The 27,138-nt window shown below is 52.1% G+C and overlaps 1 protein-coding gene across 2 annotated transcripts in view; it reads right to left on the reverse strand.

Annotated features, from left to right (window-relative positions):
- RAVER2 (ribonucleoprotein, PTB binding 2) overlaps window positions 1-27,138 on the reverse strand; it is a 74,569-nt gene that overhangs the window by 13,587 nt on the left and 33,844 nt on the right. For both annotated transcript variants that reach the window (XR_008630149.1, XM_055137834.1), the window contains exons 2-9: window positions 23,180-23,246; window positions 19,336-19,805; window positions 15,217-15,408; window positions 8,397-8,523; window positions 6,536-6,618; window positions 4,564-4,668; window positions 4,105-4,216; window positions 786-1,042 (exon numbers count right to left, since the gene is read on the reverse strand). Coding sequence is in view for 1 of the 2 variants with exons in the window: in XM_055137834.1 (XP_054993809.1) it covers window positions 786-1,042; window positions 4,105-4,216; window positions 4,564-4,668; window positions 6,536-6,618; window positions 8,397-8,523; window positions 15,217-15,408; window positions 19,336-19,805; window positions 23,180-23,246 (1,413 nt within the window). In the remaining variant the exon portion in view is untranslated. The remainder of the gene's footprint in view (window positions 1-785; window positions 1,043-4,104; window positions 4,217-4,563; window positions 4,669-6,535; window positions 6,619-8,396; window positions 8,524-15,216; window positions 15,409-19,335; window positions 19,806-23,179; window positions 23,247-27,138) is intronic.

Genomic DNA, 27,138 nt, shown 5'->3' on the forward strand with positions numbered 1-27,138 from the left:
CTGCAGAGTTTATGCCTTTTATGTACAAGGCTCTGGGGTAGATCCCTCCGCAAAACAAAAATCGCATTCTATGCAGCACTTTAGCACTGACCTCCCGCTGTTCATCAATTTGCTCAAGCGGGCACCAGTAACGTCTCCGTTGTAGACTTGTTACTGCTTCTGGCATATCGAATACGCCACAGGTAGCTCGCCAGGCTCTGCCGTGGGGGTGGGATACTCTCAGTATCTTGCTGGGCTCTCCGAGAGGGGCAGAGGAATCAAACCTGGGTTGGCCGCGTGCAAGGCAAATGCCCTACCTGCTGCGCTATCGCTCCAGCCCGCATTCTATGTATAGAAAATTATTTTACAAACTTGCAAACCCTAACACCAATCAGTAGAACTGATTAAAAAAAATAGGAAAATTTCTTTGTTTACAGAAGCCTCAGAGGGCTTCTGTAAAGAGTCCGACGGCAGCTTCTAGTCAAGAAGTAGAAAAAGTGACATCGCGGCTATTTAAACACGCTGCGGTGGCTCGGCCTGGAGTGTGGTTTCATTAGCACTAACCGCTGAGCCCAAGCCAATGTGTCAGAGCCAACACCCTACCTGGGGTCCGTATTTATAGTCTGGACACACACTCGCTCCCCTTGGCATCCGGAAATAGCTAATACTGCTTTAGGGCGCTGCGCGAACCCTGCCTGTAAGATAATGAGGCATTAGCATATTCAAACGGGCTGAGTTGAGTGGAGATGACGTGGAGACACACAGGCAGGAGTGCGGTGTTGTGTGTGCGCGCGCGCGGCTCTTACCCCGGGACTCGTCTCCGCGCCTTTCGGCTGGCTCTGGGGCTGCCTGGGGGGTCCCGCCAGCAGCCCCCCGGCAGGAAGGCTGGAGAAGCTCTGAAGATGCGACCCTGAGAAGCTCCCGTCCGCGGGTCCCGCCGGCGCCGGCTGCTTGTCCTGCGCGCCCCCGGGCCCCGCGTGGCCCGGCAGGTGCGGGCTGGGGAAGAAGGGCAGAACCCCCACGCCGGCACCGAAGGCCGCCTGGGCCGGGACCAGGCTGGACGCTGCAGAGAAGCACAAACGCACAGACGTGGTCAGCGGCGGCTACGGGGAGAGAGGACGGGGCCGGGAACCAGCAGCTGCCCACTGTGTGGAGAACCTAACCCACCCTTCACCCCAACACACACACACACACACACACACACACACACACACACCACACATCCACACACAGCCACACACAGCCACATACACACACACACTTCCACACACATCCACACGCACACATACCACAAACATACACACACACTCATACCACACATACCAAACATACACATGCACACCATATCCACACACATACACACATATATGCACACACCATACAAACATACAGTCATAAACATACCACACAAACATACACACACATATCCACACACATACATATACACATACACACATGCACACACATCATACAAGCACACACACATACATCCACACAAACATACACACATACACACACCATACAAACATATACAATACACACATACACATACACACATATCCTCACACATCCACATCCATACACATATGCATGCACACATACACACACATCACACACGTACACACACACAGAACTGACATGCTTTCCTTATTTTCAACAACATCCAGGCAAATCTCAGGGATAATACATGCTTTTAATTCCAAATTTTAACTATTTTAGAAGCTGAGAGCAAAATATATGTGATTTGAAGGTGATTTGAGGGTGGGGGCATCCTAAGAGATGTCGCTGCTTTAAAAATATCAATGTCCCGAAGCAGCTTCCGTACTTGAAAGGGGTAATTAAGTGGGCACCAAGCTTAGAAGGGACCTGCCACTAAAGATGAATAAAGTCAGGAAAACCTGACGGCAGATCGTCACTGGCTCGTGTCCACACAGAGATGGCGTCTCTCGTTCTTCCCGGCCGGAATCCAGCAGGTGGCCCGGAGGCTGGTCCTGGCTGGACGCTGCCAGTCAAGACCTGTCTTTGTGTGGGGCTCAGAGCTGGGGCTGCTCCCAGGAGGGTCATGGAGGGATACGGCCTGCGGCCCCACCCTCGAACCTGCTTCTCTTTTAACCAGGAAGCGGATTCCTGAACACCAGCCCCCCATTATTTAAAAACCATCATTAGGGGGCCGGGGAGGCGGCACAGCGGGGAGGGCGCTGCCTTGTAAAGTGACTCGGGTTTGAACCCCAGCATCCCACGTGGCCCCCGGAGTCCCACCAAGAGTGCTCCCTGAGCACCACTGGGTGGGTCCAACAACAATAAACTATCGATATCTGTGACTAGATGAGCAGAAAATACTTGGAAGTTTTAATTTTTATTTATGGGCAAGAGCAGAAAAATCTAGAAGATGCGAAATTTTTATTTTTTAGCTTTTGAGCCACACCCGGCAGTGCTCAGGGCTTCCCCCTGGCTCAACACTCAGGTCACTCCCGGCCGTGCTCAGGGCGATGGGGGCGGAGCCAGGTCGGCCGTGCGCGAGGCAGGTGTCCCGCCCGCTGGACATCTTTTCAGCTCCAAGACGATGTGAAATTTTTCAAATCAAAACATCTGAGCCAATGTTTTAAAAGACTGACAAGTCAAAACTAAATGATAAAAATGACTCTGTTAATTACTTTTGGCAAAATTAATTTTATAAATCCACTAAGTAAATTTCCTAGATTATTTTCAAGCACGAAATATTCAGAAGTGGGTATTCTGGTCCTGACGCTTGGTGATACAGTCAGCTACATGCCTTAGATGTTCAGTGTTCCAAAGGCATATGTTCAAACAAATGCTTTATTGTTTAATCCAACACAAATAATATCCACTTACAAAAGCTTTTAATCATACAAAATTTCATGTTTGGAACCGCAAAACTCCCCGAATAGTCAACGCTATTCCGAGACATAGGAAGCTGAGAGAAACTGCATTAGCTGCCTCTTGCACTGCTAAGCTACAGTAGTCAGCACCGGACAGGCCCAGAACAGAGAGAGGCTGCAGGTCCCCAGGCTAGGACTAGAGGCCCAGAGGAAACCCTCAGATGCACAGACAGTGAATGTCTGACCAAGGGGTCAAGGGCACAGAGTGGAGCGAGGAAGATCTCTGAAACTGTGCTGGATAAATGGATCGGCTCATGCAAAAACAGAAAAGAAAAAAAGAAAGGAAGGAAGGAAGAAAGAAACTAGGCTCCTATCTCACACCGTAAACAAAAGTGAAATTAAAATGAATTCAAGACCTCGGTATCAGACCAGAACCATTAGGGGCACTGAGGAACAGGCCCAAGAAAAGGAAGGAATAAGCCAATTCAGGTTGTAACCCTGGGCACCAAATATGCCCCCCAACACCACTAGGGGTCACTCCTGAGCTGAGCCAGGAACAGCCGCTGAGCATCACCCGGACACTCCCCGAGAATATATCCCGGGGAGCAAGGGCAGAATTCTCTCCAGTGTCACCCCCGAGGAGTTTTCCACTAGACAACGTCACTGGGCCAAGAGCCGATTTCCCAAGTGTATGGAGAATTTACAAACAACCCCCTAAAACCAGGGGCGAGGTGGGGCTACAGAGATGGACGTGGCGGATGTGGGTTCAATCCTGGACACCACAAATGGTCCCTGCCAGGAGTGACCCCTGAGCACGGGGGGGAGGGAGGGTGACTCTCCCTGCACCCCAAAAAGTTCTAGTCACGCCTGTCCCCACATCTGCTCAGAGACGCAGAGCACGTTTTATTTCTTGTCTCCTGATTCAGAGAATGACATATTTCAGCTGACGCAAACACACAAGCAAACTCTAAACAAATACCCACTACTTCTCCTTGGAAGCGGAGGGCTTCCTGTCCGGGTGACATTTCAAGGGTACTATGTGGTCCCCTGCCCACCCACAGACCTGCGTGTCCGCCCGGGGCTGCTGATCTCAGTGGCGTGGGAACCAGGTCATCAGGAACTGTCCACGGGCTCCTGGGCTGACATGTCAAGACCGAAAAAGCTAGAGGGGCTCCTTGGAGCGGGATGGAACCCAGCTGTGAAGCCTCCTGCCGCTGGGCACAGTCTACGGGGTCCCCTGTGCCCACCCTGGCTCCCCGCACCTCGGGAGACACGCCCCACTCACTTTTCTGGGCATCTCCGTGGTGGCCCAGCTCTGGCTTCAAGGGCAGCGCTGATCCGATCCCTATGGCTGTCTGCAGGACCATGGCGGGGGCTTCTCCCAGTAAGCCCGGTTTCTGCGAACGCATACGAGACCGTGAGACGCTGCCACGGTGCTGGACAGCGGGGCATGCCCACATTCCACCCCACCCCGCCTCACCCTGCCGCCTGGCCTGCAGGAAGGGCAGGTGTGCGCCTTTCAGATTCTTGTTTTGTGTTGGTTGGGGGCCACCCCCCGTTAGCTCTCAGGGGTTATTCCTAGCTCTGTGCCCAGGGGTCACTCCTGGTGGCTGGTGCCCAGGGGACCATACTGGACGCCGGGGATGGCCACATGCATGGCAAGCACCCTCCCCGCTGTGTCCTATCGCTCGGGCCCTCTGAGAGAGCAGCTTTCGGAGGGAGAAACCGTCCCACACTCACTCACGTTGTTTGCGTGGATGTTCTCGAACTTCATGAGTTGGTGCTGTGCCAGCGATACCGGAGGAAGGTTCTGGAGGAATAAGTTACAGGCGCCGCCCAGCACGGAGCCCTGTGGACGCACAGAACCGAGGCCAGGTGAGTCTGGGAAAGCTGCGAGCCGCGAAACCCAGAGTGTCTGAAGCTTCTGCTCTCCCGCGGGCGTGAGCCAGAGCCGGGCTCCCGCCATCCCACGTGGCAATGTTGGAGGAGGCAAGTGAACTGTCAGTGTCAGAGGATGCGGCTGAGTCGCCCCCAGGCCGCCCCCTCCCTGCCCGTGTCGCCATCCGGCTCTGATGACTGACATCCCAGCATCGACCTGTGCAGTGAATCACGCAACAAGGACTCCGGGAGCACCCTGCTGCGTGCCTGGCACAGGTGCGGCAGACTGGGAAACCCGGCAAACACATCCCACCTCCAGCACGCAACCCACCCGGGACAGGACACACTGAGTCCCCGGCAGAAAAACGTTCCTTGCAGAAAGGTGGTGCAGAGGAGGCCGGAGCAACAGGGCAGCAGGGAGGGCGCTGGCCTTGCACGTGGCTGACCTGGGTTCAACCCCCGGCATCCCATGGGGCTTCTCCTGAGCACTGTCAGGAGTGATTCCTGAGTGCAGAGCCAGGAGCAGACCCTGAACATCGCCAGGTGTGGCCCCAAAAGCAAAATCAATAAAATTAAAAGGTGGTGTACGGCCAGGGCGAGAGCAGAGTGGGGAGGGCGTTGGCCTTGCACACGGCCAACCTGGGTTTGATCCCCGGCATCCCACATGGTCCCCGAGCACCACTAGGAGTAATTCCTGAGTGCAGAGCCAGGAGTAAGCCCTGAGCATCACCAGATGTGACCCAACCCCCTCTCCCCCAAAAAATAGATAAAAAAAAAATATGTGGTGCGGGGGGGGGGCTGGAGTGATAGCACAGCGGGTAGGGTGTTTGCCTTGCATGTGGCTGACCCAGGTTCAATTCCCAGCATCCCATATGGTTCCCTGAGCACTGCTAGGAGTAATTCCCGAGTGCAAAACCAGGAGTAACCCCTGTGCATCGCCAGGTGTGACCCAAAAAGAAAAAAAAAAAAGGAAAGGAAAGGAAGGTGTGGGCCTTTCCTTTAAAAAGCCACATTTCAGGCTGGAGAGGCGGCTCCAAGGGTGAGAGGGAGGTCCAGGTTTGAGCCCTGGCAACACCTGGTCCCCGAGCACCGCAGGGTGTGACCCGCAAAGACAGACACACACTCACTCATCCAGCCCACGTGCATCATCCCGCGAGCCTCTGGCTGGAGCCAGGCCTCGAGAGACGAGAGAAGGGGCTCCGGAGATCTCTGCCGGGACTGAGTCGTGTTTTGCTTTTCATTCTTTGGGTTGTGGGGCCACCCTGGAGCTGCCCCCGTGAGGAATGTTTACCTCCATCACCAGAGACATCTGGGTACACAACACAACCGAAATACTTACCTGATAAGTCTTATCATCTATTTATTATAACCAGAAAGACACGAGTTATTTGTATAAAATTCAATTAAGTTCTAAATGGAGTTTTGTTCTCTCACTTGTTTTCTTTCTGTCGGCAATTTTTGTCGTTTAAGACCACATGAGCCACATTTTCCATCTACTGACGCCTAGAAAAATATATCACAAAATAGGCCCCTTTCTTTAATGCCCTAGAAGCAGAAGCCAGTGAGATATATATATATATATATATATATATATATATATATATATATATATATAAAACCACGCTGCGTTGATTAACTTAATCTGATCTGATCCGCTAAATTTTGATTCATTTAATTTGATCTGATATACTAATTATTTTACATGGGATTATTATTTTTAAATCAATGATTTTTTTGTTTTAAATCAATCACATGTTGAACTTCTTGAGAACTTTGTGGTAAGGACGAAATATTCACTCCCAAGATTTCCCGCGCGGGTGCTCGAGGCTCTGAATTACCTGATGAGGTTTATTCAGATGTAAAAATGCAGGGGCCACGGAGGGACTCATCAGATGGGGCAAGCTGGGCTGCGATCCAAGAACTGCGAGAAGAAAATGAAAGGAAACAGCTTCACGGCAGGCCCTCTGGAACTGTAAAACAGCAAGCTCCAAAGGGCTACGTCAATATTTTTCTAAACTTTTAACAAATTCATTAGAAGTTCAAGAATACACTGACCTTGGCATCGAATCTAAGTGACAGGGGCCTTTCCTGTGACTCAGCCCCGGAATGTGAATCAAAATTCCAGCACCTTGGCCGGAGCAATAGTCCAGAGGGGAGCGCACTGGCCTTGCACGAGGCCAACCAGGATTCAATTCCCGGCATCCCATATGGTCCCCGCCCCCTCTCCCCCCGCCCCCCACCGCCCTCGCCCACCCAGAGTGAGCTCTCAGCACTGCCGGGTATGCCCCCAAGTTAAAAAGAATTAAATAAACTTCTAGCACCTTCCTTTCCATTGGCAAAACACTGAACTGATGAGCCCTATTCATCTCTAGCACTTAACAAAACTAATTTCATCATTAAAAGAATAAAATACTAACTGGAGGGGCCAGAGCGACAGTAATAGCGGGTATTTACTTTCAGTGATTCCTGAACACAGAACCAAGAGTAACCCCTAAGCATCACCGGGTGTGACCAAAAAAGCAATCAACCAACCAACCAAACAAAAACCCAAAAAACAAAAACAAAAAACCCCTAATAGGTGGAGCCCATGTTATTGTCTCAGTAATTTTATTTGCTTTTTAGTTTTTGAGCCTCACTGGGCGGTGCTCGGGGCTTACTCCTGGCTGGCTTGGCAAAGAACAGAACCTGGTCAGCTGCACGCAAGGCAAGAGCCCTCTGTGTGTGTGTGTGTGCGCGCGCGCCACTGCGGGAGGGATGGGATATAATCCTTGTCACCGAAAAACGAATCACATAATTGGAAAGGAAACAGCTGCCCATGAAACACTCACATAATAAAAAGAAATAATCGTGGGGCCAGAGAGACCCTACAGAGAATACTGCAGGGGAAGAACAGGACGGCAAGTACCCAGTTTGAAACGGGCACCGCCCGTGAGCGGGGGGCATACAGCTCGCATCCCATGGGCGATCAGAGAATGCCAGGGGGGAGAGTACAGGGGGTCCGTGCAGCTCCTGGCCCGGGTTCCACTCCCAACACCGCGGGGTCCTGAGCATCGCTGGGCGTGGCAGTGTATATCCGGGGCCCGAGCAGCACATCCTCAGGTCCTTTTGCTGAACCCACAGCCTGGCTGATGGAGCATCCCTGCCGAGCCCCGCCTGAGTGAGACTCGGGCCCTCCCCCTGCACCCCCTAAAAGAAAGACGGCTTTCTTTCTGCTTCGCCTGAGGGAGACCTGGGCGTGATCCCCAGCAGAGCCAGAAATCCCGAGCAACTCCCCCCAGCACTGCCAGGGAGGGTCCAAAAACCAACCCCACCCCCCCAAAAAAACCCACAAAAGGATGCTCTCTCCATAAGATCAGAATCGGGGGCTGGAGCAGCAGGGCAGCGGGCAGGGTGCTCGCATGGCACACGGCCGACCTGGGTTCGACACTCTGAGTGCAGAGCCAGGACTGAGCCCTGAGCAGGGCGAGGAGAGACCCGGAAAACCAAGATGAAACAACAAGACGGGAAGCAAAGACGTGTCCGCGCGGGTGGACGCCACGTGCACCACATGCTGGAGTCCTTCCTGTGTGAAGAAGGCGAGAGAGAGAGAGAGAGAGAGAGAGAGAGAGAGAGAGAGAGAGAGAGAGAGAGAGAGAGAGAGAGAGAGAATGGAAAGCCGCCCCTCGGGGACAGAGATGGGAACCACCCGGACCCGCTTACCTGGCTTCACAGCTCGCCCGCAGAGCTGGGGCTGCAGGAGCACCTGCAACATGGCAGGGTTGTTCAGGCTCTTCATGATCTGCACGGGGTTGGGCTCCGGGAGCAAGCCCCTCTGGCTGCTGTGCCTCTGCGGGAACCCAGACAGCGACAGGGGAGGACGGTGAGAGGCTCTCCCAGGCTCCCTCGCCGGCATCGCGTCGGCCGGACATGGGCCACGCCCGGCCTCCACTGGAACATCCAAGCATGCCGCCGTGAAACAGGGACGGGGATCCGAGGCCCCGGAAAGCGGGGCCGGGAGGGCTGGTCAGTGCCAGGGGTGCATCGGGGGCAATGGGCGGTGAGGAGAGAGAAGGGACCAGTGGGACAGTAACAGGAGGAAATGACCGCTCTGGACAGGAACTGACCGTTGAACGCAGGTAAAGGGATATACACGGTGACCTTTCAGTACCTGTACTGCAAACCATAATGCCCAAAAGGAGAGAGAGAGAGAGAGAGAGAGAGAGAGAGAGAATAGTCCCTGCCATAGAGGCAGGGGGCAGGGAAACTGGGGACATTGGTGGATTAGAAATATGTATGGATATGGATGAAGGGATGGGTGTTGGAACATTATATGACTGAAATCCAATCATAAACAACTTTGTAACAATGTAGCTCACTGTGATTTAATTTTTTTGGTTTTTTTTTTTTTGTTTTTGGGTCACACTCAGCGATGCTCAGGGATCACTCCTGGCTCTGCACTCAGGAATTACTCCTGGCAGTGCTCAGGGGACCCTATGGGATGCTGGGAATTGAACCCGGGTCGGCCACGTGCAAGGCCAACACCCTACCCACTGCGCTATCGCTCCAGCCCCACTGCGATTTAATTTTTTAAATAAATAAATTTTTTTTTTTTTGCTTTTTTGGGTCACACCTGGCAATGCTCAGGGGTTACACCTGGCTCTTCACTCAGGAATTTCTCCTGGCGGTGCTCAGGGGACCCTATGGGATGCTGGGAATCGAACCCAGGTCGGCCACGTGCAAGGCAAACGCCCTGCCCGCTGTACTATCACTCCAGCCCCAAATAAATAATTATTTTAAAAAATAGATTGAAATTCTCAGAGAATGTCAGATGCAAACTGGCTTTCTACGTGGGCGAATCATTTAAGAACATGAATTTCCTTCACGCCATGTAAGGAGCCACAGCAGGGTGTGAACATATTAACAGGGAGAGAACTTGCTGACCCAGTAAGAAGTACGAAGACTTTCACAAACCTCACTCTAGCATTGAGCTGCATGGTGGGGAGGGAGGGCGGTCACGTCCAACAGAGCTCGGGGCTTACTCCTGGCTCTGTGCTCGTAGATCACTCCTGGCAAAGTGACAGAGAGCACTGTACGGGGTGCCAGGGATCAAATCAGGGTTAGCTACATGGAAGGCAAGGGCCCTGCCCTCTCAACTCTCCCTCCAGCTCTTAAACCCTCAGTGTGAACTGGAACCCCACACCACATGGTCCTCCGAACACTGCCAGGAGTCAGAAGTGAGGCGGCTCCGAGAGAAGAGCAAGCTAACCACAGTGCCGTAAACCAACCTTCCTTCAGCAGAATTCTGAAAAGAAAACAGCTGGAAGATGAGAACATTGAAGATGTAAAAGTAAACCTGTGCCATGAGCTTTGAGGAAACGGGAAACTGCGTAGAGCGCCTGCTTGCACACCTCAATTTTGTGTGGATGAAACTTAGATGAGCCGAGATGAGCCTGATGAGAACCTGTGAGATGCGGCGGGGGAGAGAGAAGGTTCCAGACACAGAACCTGTGAGAAACCCTGATGAGGAGATGGTTCTGGACACAAAACCTGTGAGACACCCTGGTGAGAGAAAAGATTCTGGACATAGAACCTGTGAGAAATCCTGATGAAACACCCAGGTGAGAGAGAAGGTCCTGGACATAGAACCTGTGAGAAACCCTGATATGAAAGAAGCTTCCAGTCACAGAACCTGAGAGAAATCCTGATGAGAGAGAAGGTTCTGGACATAGAACCTGTGAGACACCCTGATGAAACACCAGGTGAGAGAAGGTTTTGGACACAGAACCTGTGAGAAACCCTGATGTGAGAGAAGCTTCCAGACACAGAATCTGTGAGAAACCCTGATGTGAGAGAAGTTTCCAGACACAGAACCTGAGAGAAATCCTGATGAGAAGATTCTGAACAAAGAACCTGTGAGAAACCCTGATGCCACACCTAGGTGAGAGAGAAGGTTCTGGACACAGAACCTGTGAGAAACCCTGATGTGAGAGAAATTTCCAGACACAGAAGCTGTGAGAAATCCTGATGAGAGAGAAGGTTCTGAACACAGAACCTGTGAGAAACCATGATGAAACACCTAGATGAGAGAGAAGGTTTTGGACACAGAACCTGTGAGAAACCCTGAAGTGAGAGAAGTTTCTAGACATAGAACCTGTGAGAAATCCTGAGGAGAACCCAGGTGAGAGAGAAGGTTCTGGACATGGCGCAAGGTGGTGGTGGCTGGGTCCATCCACAGGAGAGCGAGAGTGGGGACGGACTCGCTGTTCTGGCCTGTAACAATGACAGTCTAGGCCAAGGGCAGAGCCGCTGCCAGGCCTTACGATGCAGGAGTGAAGGGCCCCCCAAGCCCCTACCCCACCCCACCAGGCCAAACCTTGGACAGGAGTGAGACCGGGAGCAGCTCTGAGAGACGTCATGGCAACGGCCGAGGGGCTCCAAACACCAGCCCCAAACCCCGGCTCACATCGGGCTTCTGCTCTCCCTGTCCATCCACAAAACTTGTCCAAGGAAGCCCAGACCCCACCCCAAGCCGAGAGAGACTCCATATTCACAGAGGAACCCGCCCAACAGTTGGAGAATGAGGGGACAGAAACCAGGAATGGGAACCAGCAGAAGAGAAAAATCACTGAAGGCCCCGGAAAGGACAGCGGAGACTCTCCCACTACTGATGACAGGCCTGACACTGAGGGAGAATCCCCAGGTCCCCGGCCAGGCGCACGGGGGAGTAAAGACCTGGTCCCCTTTCTCTTCTGGGCCACACCTGGCGGTGCAGGGCGGACGGTGTGGTGCAGGGATCAAACCCCGGACTCCTGCATACAGAGCACCCCCCAAGCCGCTGTGTGTGTGTGTGTGTGTGTGTGTGTGTGTGTGTGTGTGTGTGTGTGAAATTTCAGGACACCAAAGGAGAAAAGCAAGAAGCTAAAGCCTCTAGTGAGAAAGACGGCATCTCCGAGAAGCGAGGAACTGCAGTCCCTTCCCTTCCAAAGCAGCCACACTGGATTCAAGAAGACAAAGAACCAAGAGTTTCAAGGTGTTGCAGGATGAAAAAAAAATGTGGAACTTAGATTTAATTATTCAACGGGGCTCTGACTTAACAAATGTGACAATAATATTCCCAGCCACAGACATTCTCGACGTGTTCAGTACATGAATACTGTTTCTGAAAAACCAGGAGAGAAGCTGATGCAAGATGAGAATGTGTGACACATGGGAAATTAAGTGATGGCACATGGTTCACTTTAATCTTACTTGCAAAATCCAAGGCTGTTAAGACAAAAAAAAAAGTTCCTGGCAGAACCAATATGGGGGTGGGCAGGAGAGGAAAGGGGAAGTGGACGGGGTGGGGCAGAGAAGAGAGGAGAGAGATGAGAGAGGGGAGAGAGGGAAAGAGAGAAGACAGAGGGAGAGAAGAGAGGGAGGAGAGTGAAGGAGAGAGAGGAGAGAAATGAGAGAGAAGAGAGGGGAGAGAGAAGGAAGGGAGAGAAGAGAGAGGGAGAGAGGAGAGTGAGGGAGAGAGAGGAAGAGAAAGGAAGAAGGGAGAGAGAGAAGAGAGAAGGACAGGAGAAAAACAGAGGTTTGAGACATCACTGGGAAAGTTACACAGAGCCCGAAAAGACCTCTCTCTCTCTCTCTCTTCTCTATCTCTCTCCCCCCTCTCTCTCTTCTCTCCTCTCTCCTCTCTTTCTCTCTTCTCTCTCCCCCCCCTCTCTCTCCCCCCTCTTTCTCCTCTCTCCTCTCTCCTCTCTCTCCTCTCTCTCTCTCTCTCTCTCTCTCTCTCTCTCTCTCTCTCTCTCTCTGGCCCAATACTAGACGGGAAATGGAAACAAATGGAGAACAGTGTCTCACAGAGGGTGGGGGCTGGGCTGGGGTCCAAGGAGAAGAGCAGAAATGCCTGCCACATGCAAGGCCGGGGGCCTGACCCAGCACTGTGGGCGGGAGTGGCCTTTGACCCCACCCCGTGTGGCGCCCACAACATGGAACTAAAGCAAAATGGGACAGATGCTGTCAAAGATGCGGCGAGAAGGAAACCCCAGTGCACAGCTGGGAACGGTCACTGGCACGACCGCGGCGGGGGGTCCTCAAAACCCTTCCCTACCCCACGCTCCCGAGTCCACGGCTGGGCCCCTGTTCCAGAGAAGGGCTGGACCCTCCAGGAGAGAAGCCACACGTGCGCGCCACGACACGGAAGCCCCCTCGGCCCCCACATCGTCATCCCTGCTACCACCCCTTTCACACCGGAAGACTTGCTTTTATTTATTTACTTATTTACTTTTTTTTTGCTTTTTGGGTCACACCTGGTGATGCACAGGGTTTACTCCTGGCTCATGCACTCAGGAATTACCCCTGGTGGTGCTCAGGGGACCATATGGGATGCTGGGAATCGAACCTGGGTCGGCCGCGTGCAAGGCAAACGCCCTACCCGCTGTGCTATCACTCCAGCCCCAAGACTCGCTTTTAAAGCTACTCAGAGCAGCTATAAACAGGAGGGGAGGAGGGCGATTATGGCTGTAGAGTTTAAAATCTGCAGTATCAGTCACCTTAAGGTTTGTATTACACAGGTGCAACCTGAGCTACAGAAGGAAAGTACCTGGAGTATGTTCACCGGGGGCCAGAGTGACAGTACCTTGTCTTGCACGTGGCCAACCTGGGTTTAACCCCCAGCACCCCATATGGTTCCCTGAGCCTCACCAGGAGGGATACTCCCGGCTCAGTGCTCAGGGGCCATTCTCAGTGTTGCCAGGAAGGACCGAGAGGTGCTGGGACTCGAACCCAGCCTCCTGCTTGCAAGGCGTGTGCCCTGGCGCCAACTCTCAGGCCCGCCTCACTCTGTAGCTGCACGTCCAGGGAACTGGGAGAAGCAGCCCCAGTGCGAGCCATGCTCACGTGCTGCTCTTAGCCGCTGCTGACGTGACGCCTCTCTGCTGCTCTAGTCTGCGAGGTCCACGCTCACGAGACAGTTCCTTCTTCACACTGTCTCTCCAAGCACTCAGCACAGTCCACCTGTGCTCCCTGACGGCAGGAGGGGATGCACTTCTGAAGCAATCAAGGAAGACTTGGATGTCACCATGTGCTTTGCAGGGGTGTCAGTGGACGAGGGCTAGCCAGAGAAACGTGTTTGCGAGAGCACCCAGAGAAACGTGTTTGTGTGTGCACCCAGAGAAACGCGTTTGTGTGTGTACCCAGAGAAACGCGTTTGTGTGTGCACCCAGAGAAACGCGTTTGTGTGTGCAGCCATCAGCTGAGACTTGTCTGAAACCTGAATTATTTTGTCTGTCTTTTTTTTTAAAGAATTTAAAACTATATTTGCAGAATTGATCTAATTGGACTCCTATTACAGTGCTCCTAGGTAATTGGGAATCAAGGTTGTCTACATGGAACAAAATTAGTTAAACGTGATGTTGTTAAACTGTATATTCTATCTCTTAATTATCTTTGCAGAATTTAATGCTTCTGTTGATTTGACTAGGACCCATAGCAAACAGGTATTGGTCACATTTCCCAAAAATTCTGATGCTCGAAAGACAGCTGTCCCAAAAGTCTGGAAACAAGGTCATCCTGTTTGGGTTGAGCAATGACCCTTGTATTTTGCCTGTCTTATTGAGGCAACTCGGAGGAACATGTCACCCTGAGCCTGGAGCAAAGCCGTCCCCGCCGTGTGTGGGGTGTGGGGGAGTCGCCTCTGGAAGCGTAGTGCGGTCGCAGGATGGCGGGAATCTGGGCTGGGTGCAGCCCTTCTACCAGGTTTGGGAAGCAGAACGGGTCGGACCTGTCAGGTCCATGAGCAGCTGGTGCCGGGCTCAGAGCAAAGCCCTTTGCTACCTCGCTTGGCTGCCGTGGATTTACACACTAATCCCATTTTTATTACTATCGATGCTTCGCTCCTCTGCTCCTTCGCCTACATCTCGCTGACTGTCTGATGAACATGTGTATGGGTGTTTTAAACCATTTTGTTTTGTTTTGTTTGGGGGCCACACCCAGCAGTGCTCAGGGCTTCCTCCTGGCTCTGAGCTCAGGGATCTCGCCTGGGCACACAGATGGTGGAGCCGAGACTCAGGGGCTGAATCACCCCAGTTCCACAGCTCCTGGAGCGCGTGGCCGCAGATGTGGCCGCGTGCTGCTTCCCAGCTTCACAGAGCCGACAGCCCAGGAGGTGCACAGCCAATTAGATGGAGGGTTGCATAGAAGTCCACTCAGAAACAGGAACACGGGAGGCTCCACGAGCACCAAACAGCTCAGTAAATCCCCCGCACAATACCGTAGTAACACCGTCATGAGGGACATGTTGTAACAAGGAATATACAGGAACGATTTTGTGCCAGCAAAGGGGGCAGGCTAGGAGGGTGGGTGGGAAACTGGGGACACTGGTGGAGGGACAGTCACACTGGTGCCGGGATTGGTGTTGGGACACTTGGATACCCGAAACCACTGTATTACGGACAACCTCGTACATGCTGGTGTTTAAATAAAGTTTCGAACTCATAAAAACAAACAAAAAAAAGAGGCTCTGGATCTACATCCCAAAGAAGATCAAGAGACTCACCACGCGCTGGGCCGCTATGAGCGCTGCCAAGGTGCTTCGTCCCGGTGCTCCGGGGGCACAGAAGGAAACCTGGACGGGGCTCCCCTGGATGCTCATGCCATCAGCGGCCCGCTGGACCTCCTCGGCCTGCTCCGCGGTGCTGTACTCTACCACGGCAAAGCCGCCCACGTAGCTCCCTTCGTCCTGGGCAAGCTGAGGGAACGAGATTATTACAGCGAGTCTGACGTCACGTGCTGGTTACTACAGAGCGACTCTGGCGTCACTCGGCCACAGTGCTGCTGTCTCCAGTCCATTATTCTCAAGAGCAAATATGCCGGGGCTTACAGCCGGCAGAAATGCACTTCTTTCTCACAGAAACCAAAATTACTCTTACTTTATTTTTCCTTAGACATAGTCATTTTTCCAAGAGAGGAAACTTTCCATTTATTTATTTATTTTTAAATTTTTTAAATTTTTTGCTTTTTGGGTCACCCCTGGCGATGCACAGGGGTTACTCCTGGCTCATGCACTCAGGAATTACTCCTGGCGGTGCTTGGGGGACTGAAACATTTTTATTTATTTATCTATTTTTTGCTTTTTGGGTCACACCCGGTGATGCACAGGGGTTACTCCTGGCTCATGCACTCAGGAATTACCCCTGGCGGTGCTCAGGGGACCATATGGGATGTTGGGAATCGAGCCTGGGTCAGCCACATGCAAGGCAAACGCTCTACCTGCTGTGCTATTGCTCCAGCCCCGAACCATTTTTATTTTTATATCTACCAATAAACAAGATTCTTCAAGTTTCTATTATTTTGTGGGGGTGGAGTTAGGGGGTGTTTTATTTTTATTTAAAAAAATTGGATATCGTGAGATAGACCATTACAAAGCTGTTCATAATCAGGTTTCAGTCATATAGATTCAGCACCCATCCCTCCAGCAGTGCCCATTTTCTACCACCAATGTCCCCAGTCTCCCCACCGCCATTCCCCAACCCCTCTGCCCCCAGCCTCTCCATAGGAGGCACTTTCCTTCTTGCGCTCTCTCTCCTTTTTCTTTTGTGCATTATGGTTTGCAATATAGGTGCGAAGAGGGCATGGTATTTGTCCAGGGCACTCAGTATCTTTATCGGGATGGTAAGGCTGGAAATAGCTTTTCAATTGGGTGGCAGCTTTGTGGTGTGCATGTGACTGCTGAGGCTTCCAGAAGTACAGAGAGGTGGGGGGAAGGTAGCCCATCCTGACCCCAAGAAAGCCTGGAGATTTCAGTCGCATACCCGCGTACCAGAAATTTCGGCAGGTCATATCCTGGTGAGGTCTGTCCTGAGACAGTGGAGTCAGGCCCGGAGTATGGCGGCGATTTTGGATTGTGGAAGAAGTCGCTGCTGGGGACTCTGCTTGGGCAGGCTCCAGGCCAACCTGCCCTTGGGATTTTTTTTTTTAATTTTTTTGTTTTGGGGCCACACCTGGCTGTGCTTAGGGCTTACTCCTGACTTTGTGCTCACAAGTCACTCCTGGTGGTGCTCAGGGGACCATATGGGATGTCAGGGATCAAACCCAGGTGGGCCACATGCAAAGTAAGTGCCCTACCCACTGTATTACCTCTCCGGCCCCCTCATTCTTTCCATTTTTATCACTGTATCACTGTCATCCCATTGTTCATCGATTTACTCAAGCGGGTGCCAGTAACATCTCCAATCATCCCAGCTCTGAGATTTTACCAGCTTCTCCTTACTGGACTTCTCAACGATTAGAGGCTCTTTCAGGGACAGGGGAATGAGACCTGTTATTGTTACTGTGTTTGGCATATCAAATGCCACGGGGAGCTTGCCAGGCTCTGCCATGTGGGTGGGATACTCTCGGTAGCTTGCTGGGCTCTCTGAGAGGCATAGATATTCATTTCCCTCTATAATGATGTGTCCAGGAATATGTTTACTCGTGTGTGAGGGTAGGCCTGAGAGTGTGGAATTCAATTTCTAATTTATTTTAAAAACTCAAATCCCAAACAATGGCAGGCCCTATACATTAAAAAATACCCAGGGACTGGAGCAACAATACAGCAGGCAGGGTGCGTGCCTTGGAGACTGCGGTGACCCAGGTTCAATCCCCAGCACCCCATATGGTCAGCCGAACCCCCAGAGTAATTCCTGAGTGCAGAGTGTGTCACCCCCACTAGTAAGCCAGGGGGAAGAAACAACTGTAATGGATGATCCATATGAAAATATGAGAACGTGATCATTAAAACGTTCTTTCAATCAAAATCACCACATGCACAGTGAATAAAAGGCCATAGAGATAGAGACAGCGGGTGGGGCGTTTGCCTTGCACGAGGCCGCCGACTAGGTTCGACTCCTCCGTCCCTCTCGAAGAGTCCAGCAAGCTACTGAGAGTATCCCACCCGCATGGCTGAGCCCAGCAAGCTCCCCGTGGCGTATTCGATATGCCAAAAACAGTAACAAGTCTCACAATGGAGACGTTACTGGTACCCGCTCGAACAAATCGATGAATAATGGGACGACAGTGCTAAAGTGCTACAGAGCATAGGGAACAATTATCTGTTCAAACACCTCCATAAAATATACTTTATTATCAAGTGAAGAGAAATGGAGGGGCCCTATTCAGCTTTTATTTCAATGGCTGAGGCAGTTTTTGGGGATCTGGTGAAGGACACCTTACGTAAGAACACTGTGGCCCGTTTTGTTAAATGCCACATACAATATACAACCTTTACTTCCAGGTGTGCCCTAAACAAATTCTTGCGATGAAGAACTCTATGTACTTCCACTCATGAAATCTATAGTAGGGGTAAAGGAAGGGACTAAAGTCCTGGACTTGTAAAACTGGCACCAGACACAAAAATAAGAACAAATGGAAAAAGAGTTTCTAAGCCTTGGCCAAATCTGCATTATCTTAAGGTCACATAATCATGCTATAATTGTGTGATGAATATGATGAAATTCAGCTTGGAATGTCCTTGGGAAAACATTTCTAAAACATTGCTACTTGGATTTGCCATTCCTGTTGCAACTAAAGTTTAGTTAATATGATAACAATCTTGCCTTAGTCCTTTCTAATTTGCTTCCTCTTGGTTTCAAGCCCTGACCTTCTCCTACTGACTTAGATAGTTTGACCAAATTTCTAGTTTTCTAATCTTTAAAGAAAACTTTAAAAGCCAAATCGACCACATGGGAGCCAAGTTCCTTACCCCATCTCTCTGACCCTACAACGAAACAGTCTTTCTAAACCTCCTAGTCCCTTTCTGTCCTCATCGCATCACTCTTCATACAGGATTTACAATTACTGGCTTACTTGTTTACTTACAGGGAGTAAATGGGATGAAGGATAGAGTGAAAAGGTACATTCACTGTGTCAGGAGAGGCTGTCCGAGATGTACTCGACGAATCATCTCACCAGACCGTGAAATGACTAAAGAAAATGACTTCACATGGACCATAAAGCAAAATCTTCATGGCTGACTGCAGGTGACCAAGTGTGAGATGGATGCACTTGTGTATGCACAAAGACCATGTACACAGATACTTGTGAGTGCACAAAGACTACATACACAGACACTTGTGTGTGCACACAGACCACGTACACAGACACTTGTGTGTGCACACACACTACATATATAGATGCTTGTGGGTGCACACAGACTACATACACAGACACTTGTGTGTGCACTGTGCACACAGACTACATACACAGACACTTGTGTGTGCACAGACCACATACACAGACATTTGTGTGTGCGCACAGACCACGTACACAGACACTTGTGGGTGCACACACACCACATATATAGATACTTGTGGGTACACACGGACCACATACATGGACGCTTGTGTGTGCACACGGACCATGTACACAGATGCCTGTGGATACACACAGGCCATGTACACAGACATTGGTGGTTGCACAGAGACCACATACATTTGTGGGTGCATGCAGACCACGTACATGGACATTTGTGGGTGCACAGAGGCCATGTACATTGACACTCGTGGGAGCACACAGGACACATACAGCGACACTTGTGAGTGGACACAGACCTCGCTGACAGGCACCCGTGGGTGCGCAGAGACCACGTACCTAGGCTAGATGCTTTCAAGTATTCCCCATGTCCTCTCACAGACCATACCTGGCAAAACACGGGCTTGTGGATGCTGGAGAAGCACTGCAGCAGCTCCTCGGAGTCCCTGTAGTCGCTCGGGAGCTTGTCGATGCAAAGGCACTTAGAATGCACGAGCTCGGCGGCCAGCAGGTTCACGTCCATCCACTGTGCAAAGAGGGCGGAGGTGCCCACGGGCTTGCCCAGGAGCTCCAGGCGCGCCTTGGCGGCGAAGTCCTTCTTCATGTACTCCACGAAGCCGTAGCCTTTGGAGAGCCCGGTCTCCTCGCTGTAGACCAGGAAGCATCTCTCGATGTTCCCGTAGGCGCGGACCAGTTCTTCAAACTCCTCGAGCGTGAACGCAGCGGGCAGGTTGGTGATGCACAGCAGCGCGTCCGTGGGCTGCAGCTGCACCACCAAGTCCTTGCCCCGGAAGGAGTACTGATGGAACGTCTGGATGGCTTTCTGGGCTTGCTCCCCATTCAACAGGGTGACAAACGCTGGGGGGAAACAAGAGCAATCGAGAGTTTTTCTGAGCCCGTGTGTGTCAGATCTCAGGGACCCAACAGCACAGGTAAGAAACGGGCCATCTGCGACCCGGCATGACACGCTATACGCATCTGAAACAGAACAATGGGAAATAATACTTCTGCCACACGCAATGCGAGTATTTTCCCTTCTGTTTCACTACGGTTTGTTCACCTACTCAGAGTCACACTCAGCCGTGCTCGGGAGCTACTCCCAGCCCTGTGCTCGGGGGCTACTCCTGATGTTCACTGGGCAAGGCGGTGCTTGCAATCCAAGCCGGCCAGCCCGCTGGGCTCTCGCTCCACCTCCCCTTGTGGTTTTTCATGCTGACACCCCATCACACTAATCCTAGGGCCAGGAACCGAAAACATACAAGGATGATCTTAGAAACTCCATGAAAAGAATCAAAACATTGTGTTTTTCTAGTTCTTTTCAAGCTGTATTTACCATTGACTCCACCACCCTGAAAACAAACAAACAGACAAACAAACTGGTGCAGGGCTGGAGAGGTGAGCGTGGGTGGTAAAGGCTGAGCAGGTGTCAATCCTCAGCACCACATACGGCCCCCCGAGCACCTACTGGAGTGATCCTTGAGCACAGGGCCACAAGTAAGCCCTGAGCACCACGGAGCATGTGTGTCCTGAGTGCCTTCCCCCAGGCCCACAAATAATGCAGAGAGTCTCTTGCCCGCACGCCTGGCTGTCTTCCCTGGGGCCCCTCGGAGGGGACGGGCTCCAGCTTCCCTCCCCGCCCCAAAAGAGCTCCCGGCGCCGAAGACCACCGAAACCTAGCCATAGCCATGTTCAAGGCCCCTCTCCACACGTTTGGACAGGCCTCACGCATGAAGGTACCGGCAGAGGAACCCAGGTGTGTTAATCCCATCAATGGCCAACATCCAGAGACTTAAAAGCAAGCTCCCAGATATCTTATAACCTACTTCTCCCTCTGGGAGAATCTAGCAAGCTACTGAGAGTTTCCTGCCCACATGGGACAGCCTCGCAAGCTTCCCATGGTGTATCCATATGCCAAAGCCAGTAACAAGCTGGGTCTCATTCCCCTGACCCTGAAAGAGCCTCCAATGCAGCACTGTTGGGAAGGCTGAGTGAAGAGAGGCTTCTAAAATCTCAGGGATAGGACGAATGGAGACGTTACTGAGCCTGCTCGAGAAATCAACGATCAACAGGATTTCATGATTCGTGATTCGTGATCACTGTTACCCCGTAGTTCATCGATTTGCTCGAGTGGGCACCAGTAACGTCTCCATGGTGAGACTTGGTACTGTTTTTGGCGTATCGAATACACCAAGGGTAGCTTGCCAGGCTCAACTACAAACTTCAGGTTCTCAATAAAATAGCGTGTACTCACGGCTGATAAGCTTATCCGTCAGGATGGAAACAGAACGTGAGGACTTCGGGCAATCTTATAAGGAACGTTTAAAGCCCTGACTAGAAGGTACCTGGCACCGCAATGAACTGCATTCTCCATGTGCCTTCCTCTCTCTCTTCTCCCGCTCCACTGGCAGCGCACAGTGGACCTGCTTCGTACGAGCTCCGGCCACACCCAGACGCAATTCGAATGCACAGTAGACTGGACAGGGCCGGGGAAGGGACGCCCACCCACCTGGCCACCCTACCGTCCGCTCCCTCGACCTGCCTTCCCCGCAGTGAGCTGCCGTGGCGGCCACAGGGCACCCAGGAGTGATTCTCGCTACACAGAGCGTGAAGCCAACACAGCCCACTCGCACCCAGGACAGGCCCGGCACCCGGGGACGTGAACACCTAAGATGAGCTTCAGCCAGAGAGGCGACACAGACAAAATCTCTCTTGCTTTCCAACACCCCTGGTTAAGGAACAGCACCTAAAGACACCGGTGAACACTGCAGTCCCCAAACCAGCCGGGCAGATGGCGACAGTTGGTAAGCTCGCTCTCTCCCTCTCTCACTCCCTCTCCCTCTCTCTCTCTCCCTCACCCTCTCTGCCTCTTCCTCTCTATCTCCTTCTCTCTTCCTCCCTCCCTCTCTCTCCCTCTCCTTCCCTCTCCCTCCTTCTGTCACTCTCTCTCCCTCTCTCTTCCTCTCTCTCTTCCTTCCTCTCTGTCCCTCTCTTTCTATATCCCTCTCCCTCTCTTTCCCTCTCTCTCCTCCCTCTCTGTCCTTCTCTCCCTCCCTCTCTCTCCCTGTCTCTCCCTCTCTTTCTCTCCCTGTCTCTCCCTTTCTCTCTCCTCCCTCTCTCTCCTCTCCCTCCCTCTCTCTCTCCTGTTACTCTCTCCCTCTCTTCCTCTCTTCCCGTCTCCCTCTCTCTCTCTCTGCCTCTGTCACTCTCTCTCCCTCTCTCTTCTTCTCTCTCTCCCTCCCTCTCTGTCCATGTCTTTCCTTCTCTCTCCCTCTCTTCCCCTCTCTCCCTATCTCTCCTTCTCTCTCTCTTTCTCTCCACCACCCCCACTGCCCGTTTCTGGGTCATGCCCAGCGGTTGACCTGCTGGCTCTGCACTCAAAGATCACTCCTTTGTGGCAGGGCTGGGGGGACCGTATGGGATGCCACGGATAGACCCTGGGTGAGCTACGTGCTGAGGCAAACGCCCTCCTGCAGGTCACTCGGGGCAGGGGGTCCTGGTGGGGGACGCCACAGAGACAGCAGGGCGGGTCGGGCTCTCTCCTTGCACGCAAGTGACCTGGGCTCCATCCCTGGCCCCAGATGGCGTCCCTGGCCACCACCGGGAAAGACTCTTTAGCACAGAGTCCGGAGGAGGCCGTGAGCACCACCGGATGTGGCCAAAGTCCCCTCCAAAAAAAGATGGTTTTAGACATCTACAAGTACACAGCAAAAATTATTTTTGCTTAGCCTTTCAATATCACAAATATAAAACAAATATGCAGATAAATGAAGGGACTTCTCCCAATCCGTCCAGCTAATAGTAACAATGTTAAATCGAAGGACACCATTTCTACATTAAGCCTTCAGGTGGACACTGTTAGCGCACTGCATTGCATCATCCGATTATGAAACCCGGAAGGCTCGTGAGTGACACCAGTGGGATCTGGTACTGGGAGAGACGTCAGAGATTAGTGTAAGCTCGCAGAGGCGTTTTTCCGGTTCACAACAATCACAGGCAGAATCAAAATGAAAATCAGAAGCTTAAAACCGCAACCTTGGGGCTGGAGCAATAGCACAGCGGGTAGGGCGTTTGCCTTGCACGCGGCCGACCCGGGTTCAATTCCCAGCATCCCATATGGTCCCCTGAGCACTGCCAGGAGTAATTCCTGAGTGCAGAGCCAGGAGTAACCCCTGTGCATCACCGGGTGCGACCCAAAAAGAAAAAAATAACAAAAACAAAAACCGCAGCCTCACCTGTTCGTTTGTTCCTGTCCAAGTAACAGTACTTCAGCTCGTAATCTTGGAGCAAACTGTGGACCTCCTGGAAGAGAGAAGAGGCGGGTCGGTAAGGAACAAACACCATCGATGGAGTGCGTCCGGGTCTCAGGCACGCACGGCCGCCACCGTCCCCAACGCCGCCCTGGGGGAAACGCTTCCCTGTGGCTCCCGTTAGCTACGGGCATCCCGGGCCCACCAGCGGGAGCCCCGACCTTCTTCCCCACACACGTGCCCAACATCAGGGACTGGAGCGATAGCACAGCAGGGAGGGCATTTGCCTTGCACACGGCCGACCTGGCTTCGATTCCCAGCATCCCATATGGTCCGCTGGGCACTGCCGGGAGTAATTCCTGAGCGCACAAGCCAGGAGTAACCCCTGTGCATTGCCAGGTGTGACCCAAAAAGCAAAAAAAATTTTTTTTAATTTAAAAATAAAAATAGCCCTGGCTACCACCTACCTCAGGCACGGGAGAGTGAGGCGTGATGAACACGGCTCACACATCGCTAACACTGGGTGAAGACGGTTGCCCAGCGGGAGCCCAGGGAAGCCGGCGGGCTAGGACTTGTGTTAGTGAGAGTTGGGAATACTAAAATTAATGAACCTGAGTTAATTAGTGAGAGAGAGTTGGTGTGTTTGAAAATGCAGGCCACACACTCTTGGAACAGAATAAAGAGCGACTCATGCGCCCACCTGTGTTTCAAAGGCATGAAAGGTGAAAGGCTTCTGGAATCGTCTCTAGGAGAACCCCCCCCCCCCCCCCCGAGGCCCCCAGACTCCGGGCACATCCCTACTCCCTTTCCCTTTCCTTCAGTGAAACCTTTTCCGAATTCAGCAAAAGAAATAAATGAAATAGAAACACTTGGGGCCCGGGGGCGTGGCTCGGTGGCCGAGTCTGCCCGGCAGGCTGGGGAGTGGGTTCGATCCCAGGCCCCAATCCACACTGCTGAGTGTCATCACCATCGTCACTGGACTCAGACGGGCCCCCAGGCCAGTGAGATCTCCAGTGCCCACCCCTGAATGCCACCTCCACGAGCATGTGTGGGACCCCCAACGCTGCCATAGCAACAATGAGGGGGACAGAGAGTCACACACACTCACCGGTGTGGTGAAATTGGTTGGTGGACTGGATAGTAATAAAGTCAACACACGGATTTGTCAATATTGTCAATACGCTACTGTTGATGATTTTACCTGGGGAGAGAGTCCATGTTTTCTTGGACTTAAAAAAAAACTACTGTGTTCATAAAGACCTCAGAGACAACCTACAGCGTTCATAACCGCCTTAGCAACAACCTAGTGCATTCATAACCACCTTAGAACAACCTACTGTGTTCATAACCGTCTTAGAGATGACCTACTGCATTCATAACCGCCTTAGAAACAACCTCCAGCATTCATAACCATCTCAGAAACAACCTACTGTGTTCATAACCGCCTTAGAAACAACCTACTGCATTCATAACTGCCTTAGAAACAATCTACTGCATTCATAACCGTCTTAGAAACAACCTACTGCATTTAAAACCATCTTAGAAATGACCTACTGCGTTTATAACCATCTTAGAAAAGACCTACTGTGTTCATAACTGCCCTAGAAATAACCTACTGCATTCATAACTATCTTATGAACAACCTACTACATTCATAACCGTCTTAGAAACAACCTACTGTGTTCATAACCATCTTAGAAACAGCCTACCGCATTCATAACCGTCTTAGAAACAACCTACTTGGGGCTGGAGCAATAGCACTGCGGGTAGGGCGTTTGCCTTGCACACAGCCAACCTGGGTTTGATCCCCAGCATCCCATATGGTCCCCTGAGCACCGCCAGGGGTGATTCCTGAGCACAGAACCAGGAGTAACCCCTGACCATCACTGGGTGTGACCCAAAAAACTAAACAACAAAAACAAACAAAAAAAAAAACCAAAACCTTACTGCGTCCATAACCATCTTCCCGTAAGGCCTGTTACCAGCCCCCTCCCTCCTTCCTGCGTGTGACATCAGAGGAGCCGCCATGATGCTCCGAGCCACATCTCCCAGCCCCACACACACATAGCCGGGCCCTCTACTCTGTTTCTAAAAATATGTTACTTAATAACTGTAACTTATGAACAACTTGGCAAATCAGTGTTACAATAAAAAACTGTTACAGCTGTTCCAGGCATTCAAGGTTCCAGCTCCAATCCCACCACAGGTGTGACCTTCCTTCCACAATGTCCCCAGTTTCCCCCCGTACCCCCAGATTTGCCCCCTTGGCAGGCACAAACAAATTCAACTTCATATTGCTTGCTGCAACACAAAGGCAAATGGAATGATAAAGAAAGTGATTTTAAAAAAATCAATTTGTGATCATGGCTACTATATCTCACAATAGTATTAACTGGGCATCTACTGTATCCCGTGCCTCATTCAGCTGGTCTGAGCCTTTTCCAAGATGCACACAATCACGCAGATTATTTTGTTTTCAAACCAGGCACATTTCTTTTTTATTCTTCTTTTAAATTATTATTTTTATTTTTGGCTTTTTGGGTCATACCTGGCGATGCTCAGGGTTACTCCTGGCCCTGCACTCAGGAATTACTCCCGGCGGTGCTCAGGGGACCATATGGGATGCCGGGGATTGAACCCGGGTCAACTGTGTGCAAGGCAGATGCCCTCTCCTCTGTGCTATCAGGCGGCATAGCATTCATCTTTAAATATCCACTGCTGGGGCTGGAGCAATAGCACAGCGGGTAGGGCGTTTGCCTTGCTTGCGGCCGACCCGGGTTCGATTCCCAGCATCCCATATGGTCCCCTGAGCACCGCCAGGAGTAATTCTTGAGTGCAGAGCCAGGAGTAATCCCTGTGCATCGCCAGGTGTGACCCAAAAATCAAAATAAATAAATAAATAAATAATAAATAAAAAATATCCACTGCTTTCTAACCATCAGGTGTGGCGTAGAGATTTTTGCCACTTCAGATCCCTTTACAAAGCTTCCTGCGGAGAAAAAAAAAATCGTTTTTCTCTGTGTCCTGGATGTTTTGACCCTGGCAAAAAGTGGGTCACCTTCACACTGAGCCTGGGTCCACTGTGCCCGATTAAAAATCTCGAAACCCGAGTCTGAACAATCGCCTGGCCAAATCCCACAGCGTGCCCAGCACGTCCCCGATGGGCACTGTCCCCACACAAATCCAGCCCAGCTGCTCGGGCTCGGAACACTGGCCCCTGGCCGTGGTCAGGGCCCCGCGGCAGGCAGAGCCACTGGAAGCTCCAGGGCCCACTCACAGGCCCGCCCTGCAGGCGGCAGGCAAGTCTCACACGGGAAAGGGACGCGGGCGGGAGGGGGCAGGGCGGGCTCCAGGGCCCATGCCTGGTGCCCTGGTTTTTAACTGCTGACTAAAAGGCGTCTTCATCACACCTCGGGCTTGGCAGTAGCTACTGTCACACACCTGCCCGTCCAGAAAGGACAAGGCAGCCCGGGCATCTGTTGGATGCTCCCACAGTGCTCCAGAGCGCCTGCATCTACTCGAATCTGGTGCTTCTCCCAGGACACTTTTCTTTTTTTGTATGTTTTGGGCCATACCCGGTAGCTGCTCTGGGTTTACGCCCGGCGGGGCCCAGGGGGCTCTATTCGGTGCCAGGGGGCGATCCCGGGTCTGCTCTGCATGCGCCTACCCGCGAGACTAGCCCCCTGGCCCCACAGGGGACTCCCTTCTCGAAAAGAAAACGTTCAGCTGCTTCCAATTCATCGGCAGGTTTGTGTCCGTTTGCTTTGGGGGCCCGCCCCTAGCACTGCCCAGTGGCTGTCCCGGTTCTGTGCTCAGACGTGGAGCCCGGGATGGCCCTGGGCACGGCCTGAGCGCCCTGTGCCCCCTCCCGAGCCCTCTGTGTGCAGCTCGAGAGGTTCCCCTCGGGCAGAGTCAGGCAGAGAGTCTCTCTGTCCCTCCCCCGG

This window comes from Sorex araneus, chromosome 5, assembly GCF_027595985.1.
Source record: "Sorex araneus isolate mSorAra2 chromosome 5, mSorAra2.pri, whole genome shotgun sequence".
NCBI classification, from domain to species: Eukaryota; Metazoa; Chordata; class Mammalia; order Eulipotyphla; family Soricidae; genus Sorex; species Sorex araneus.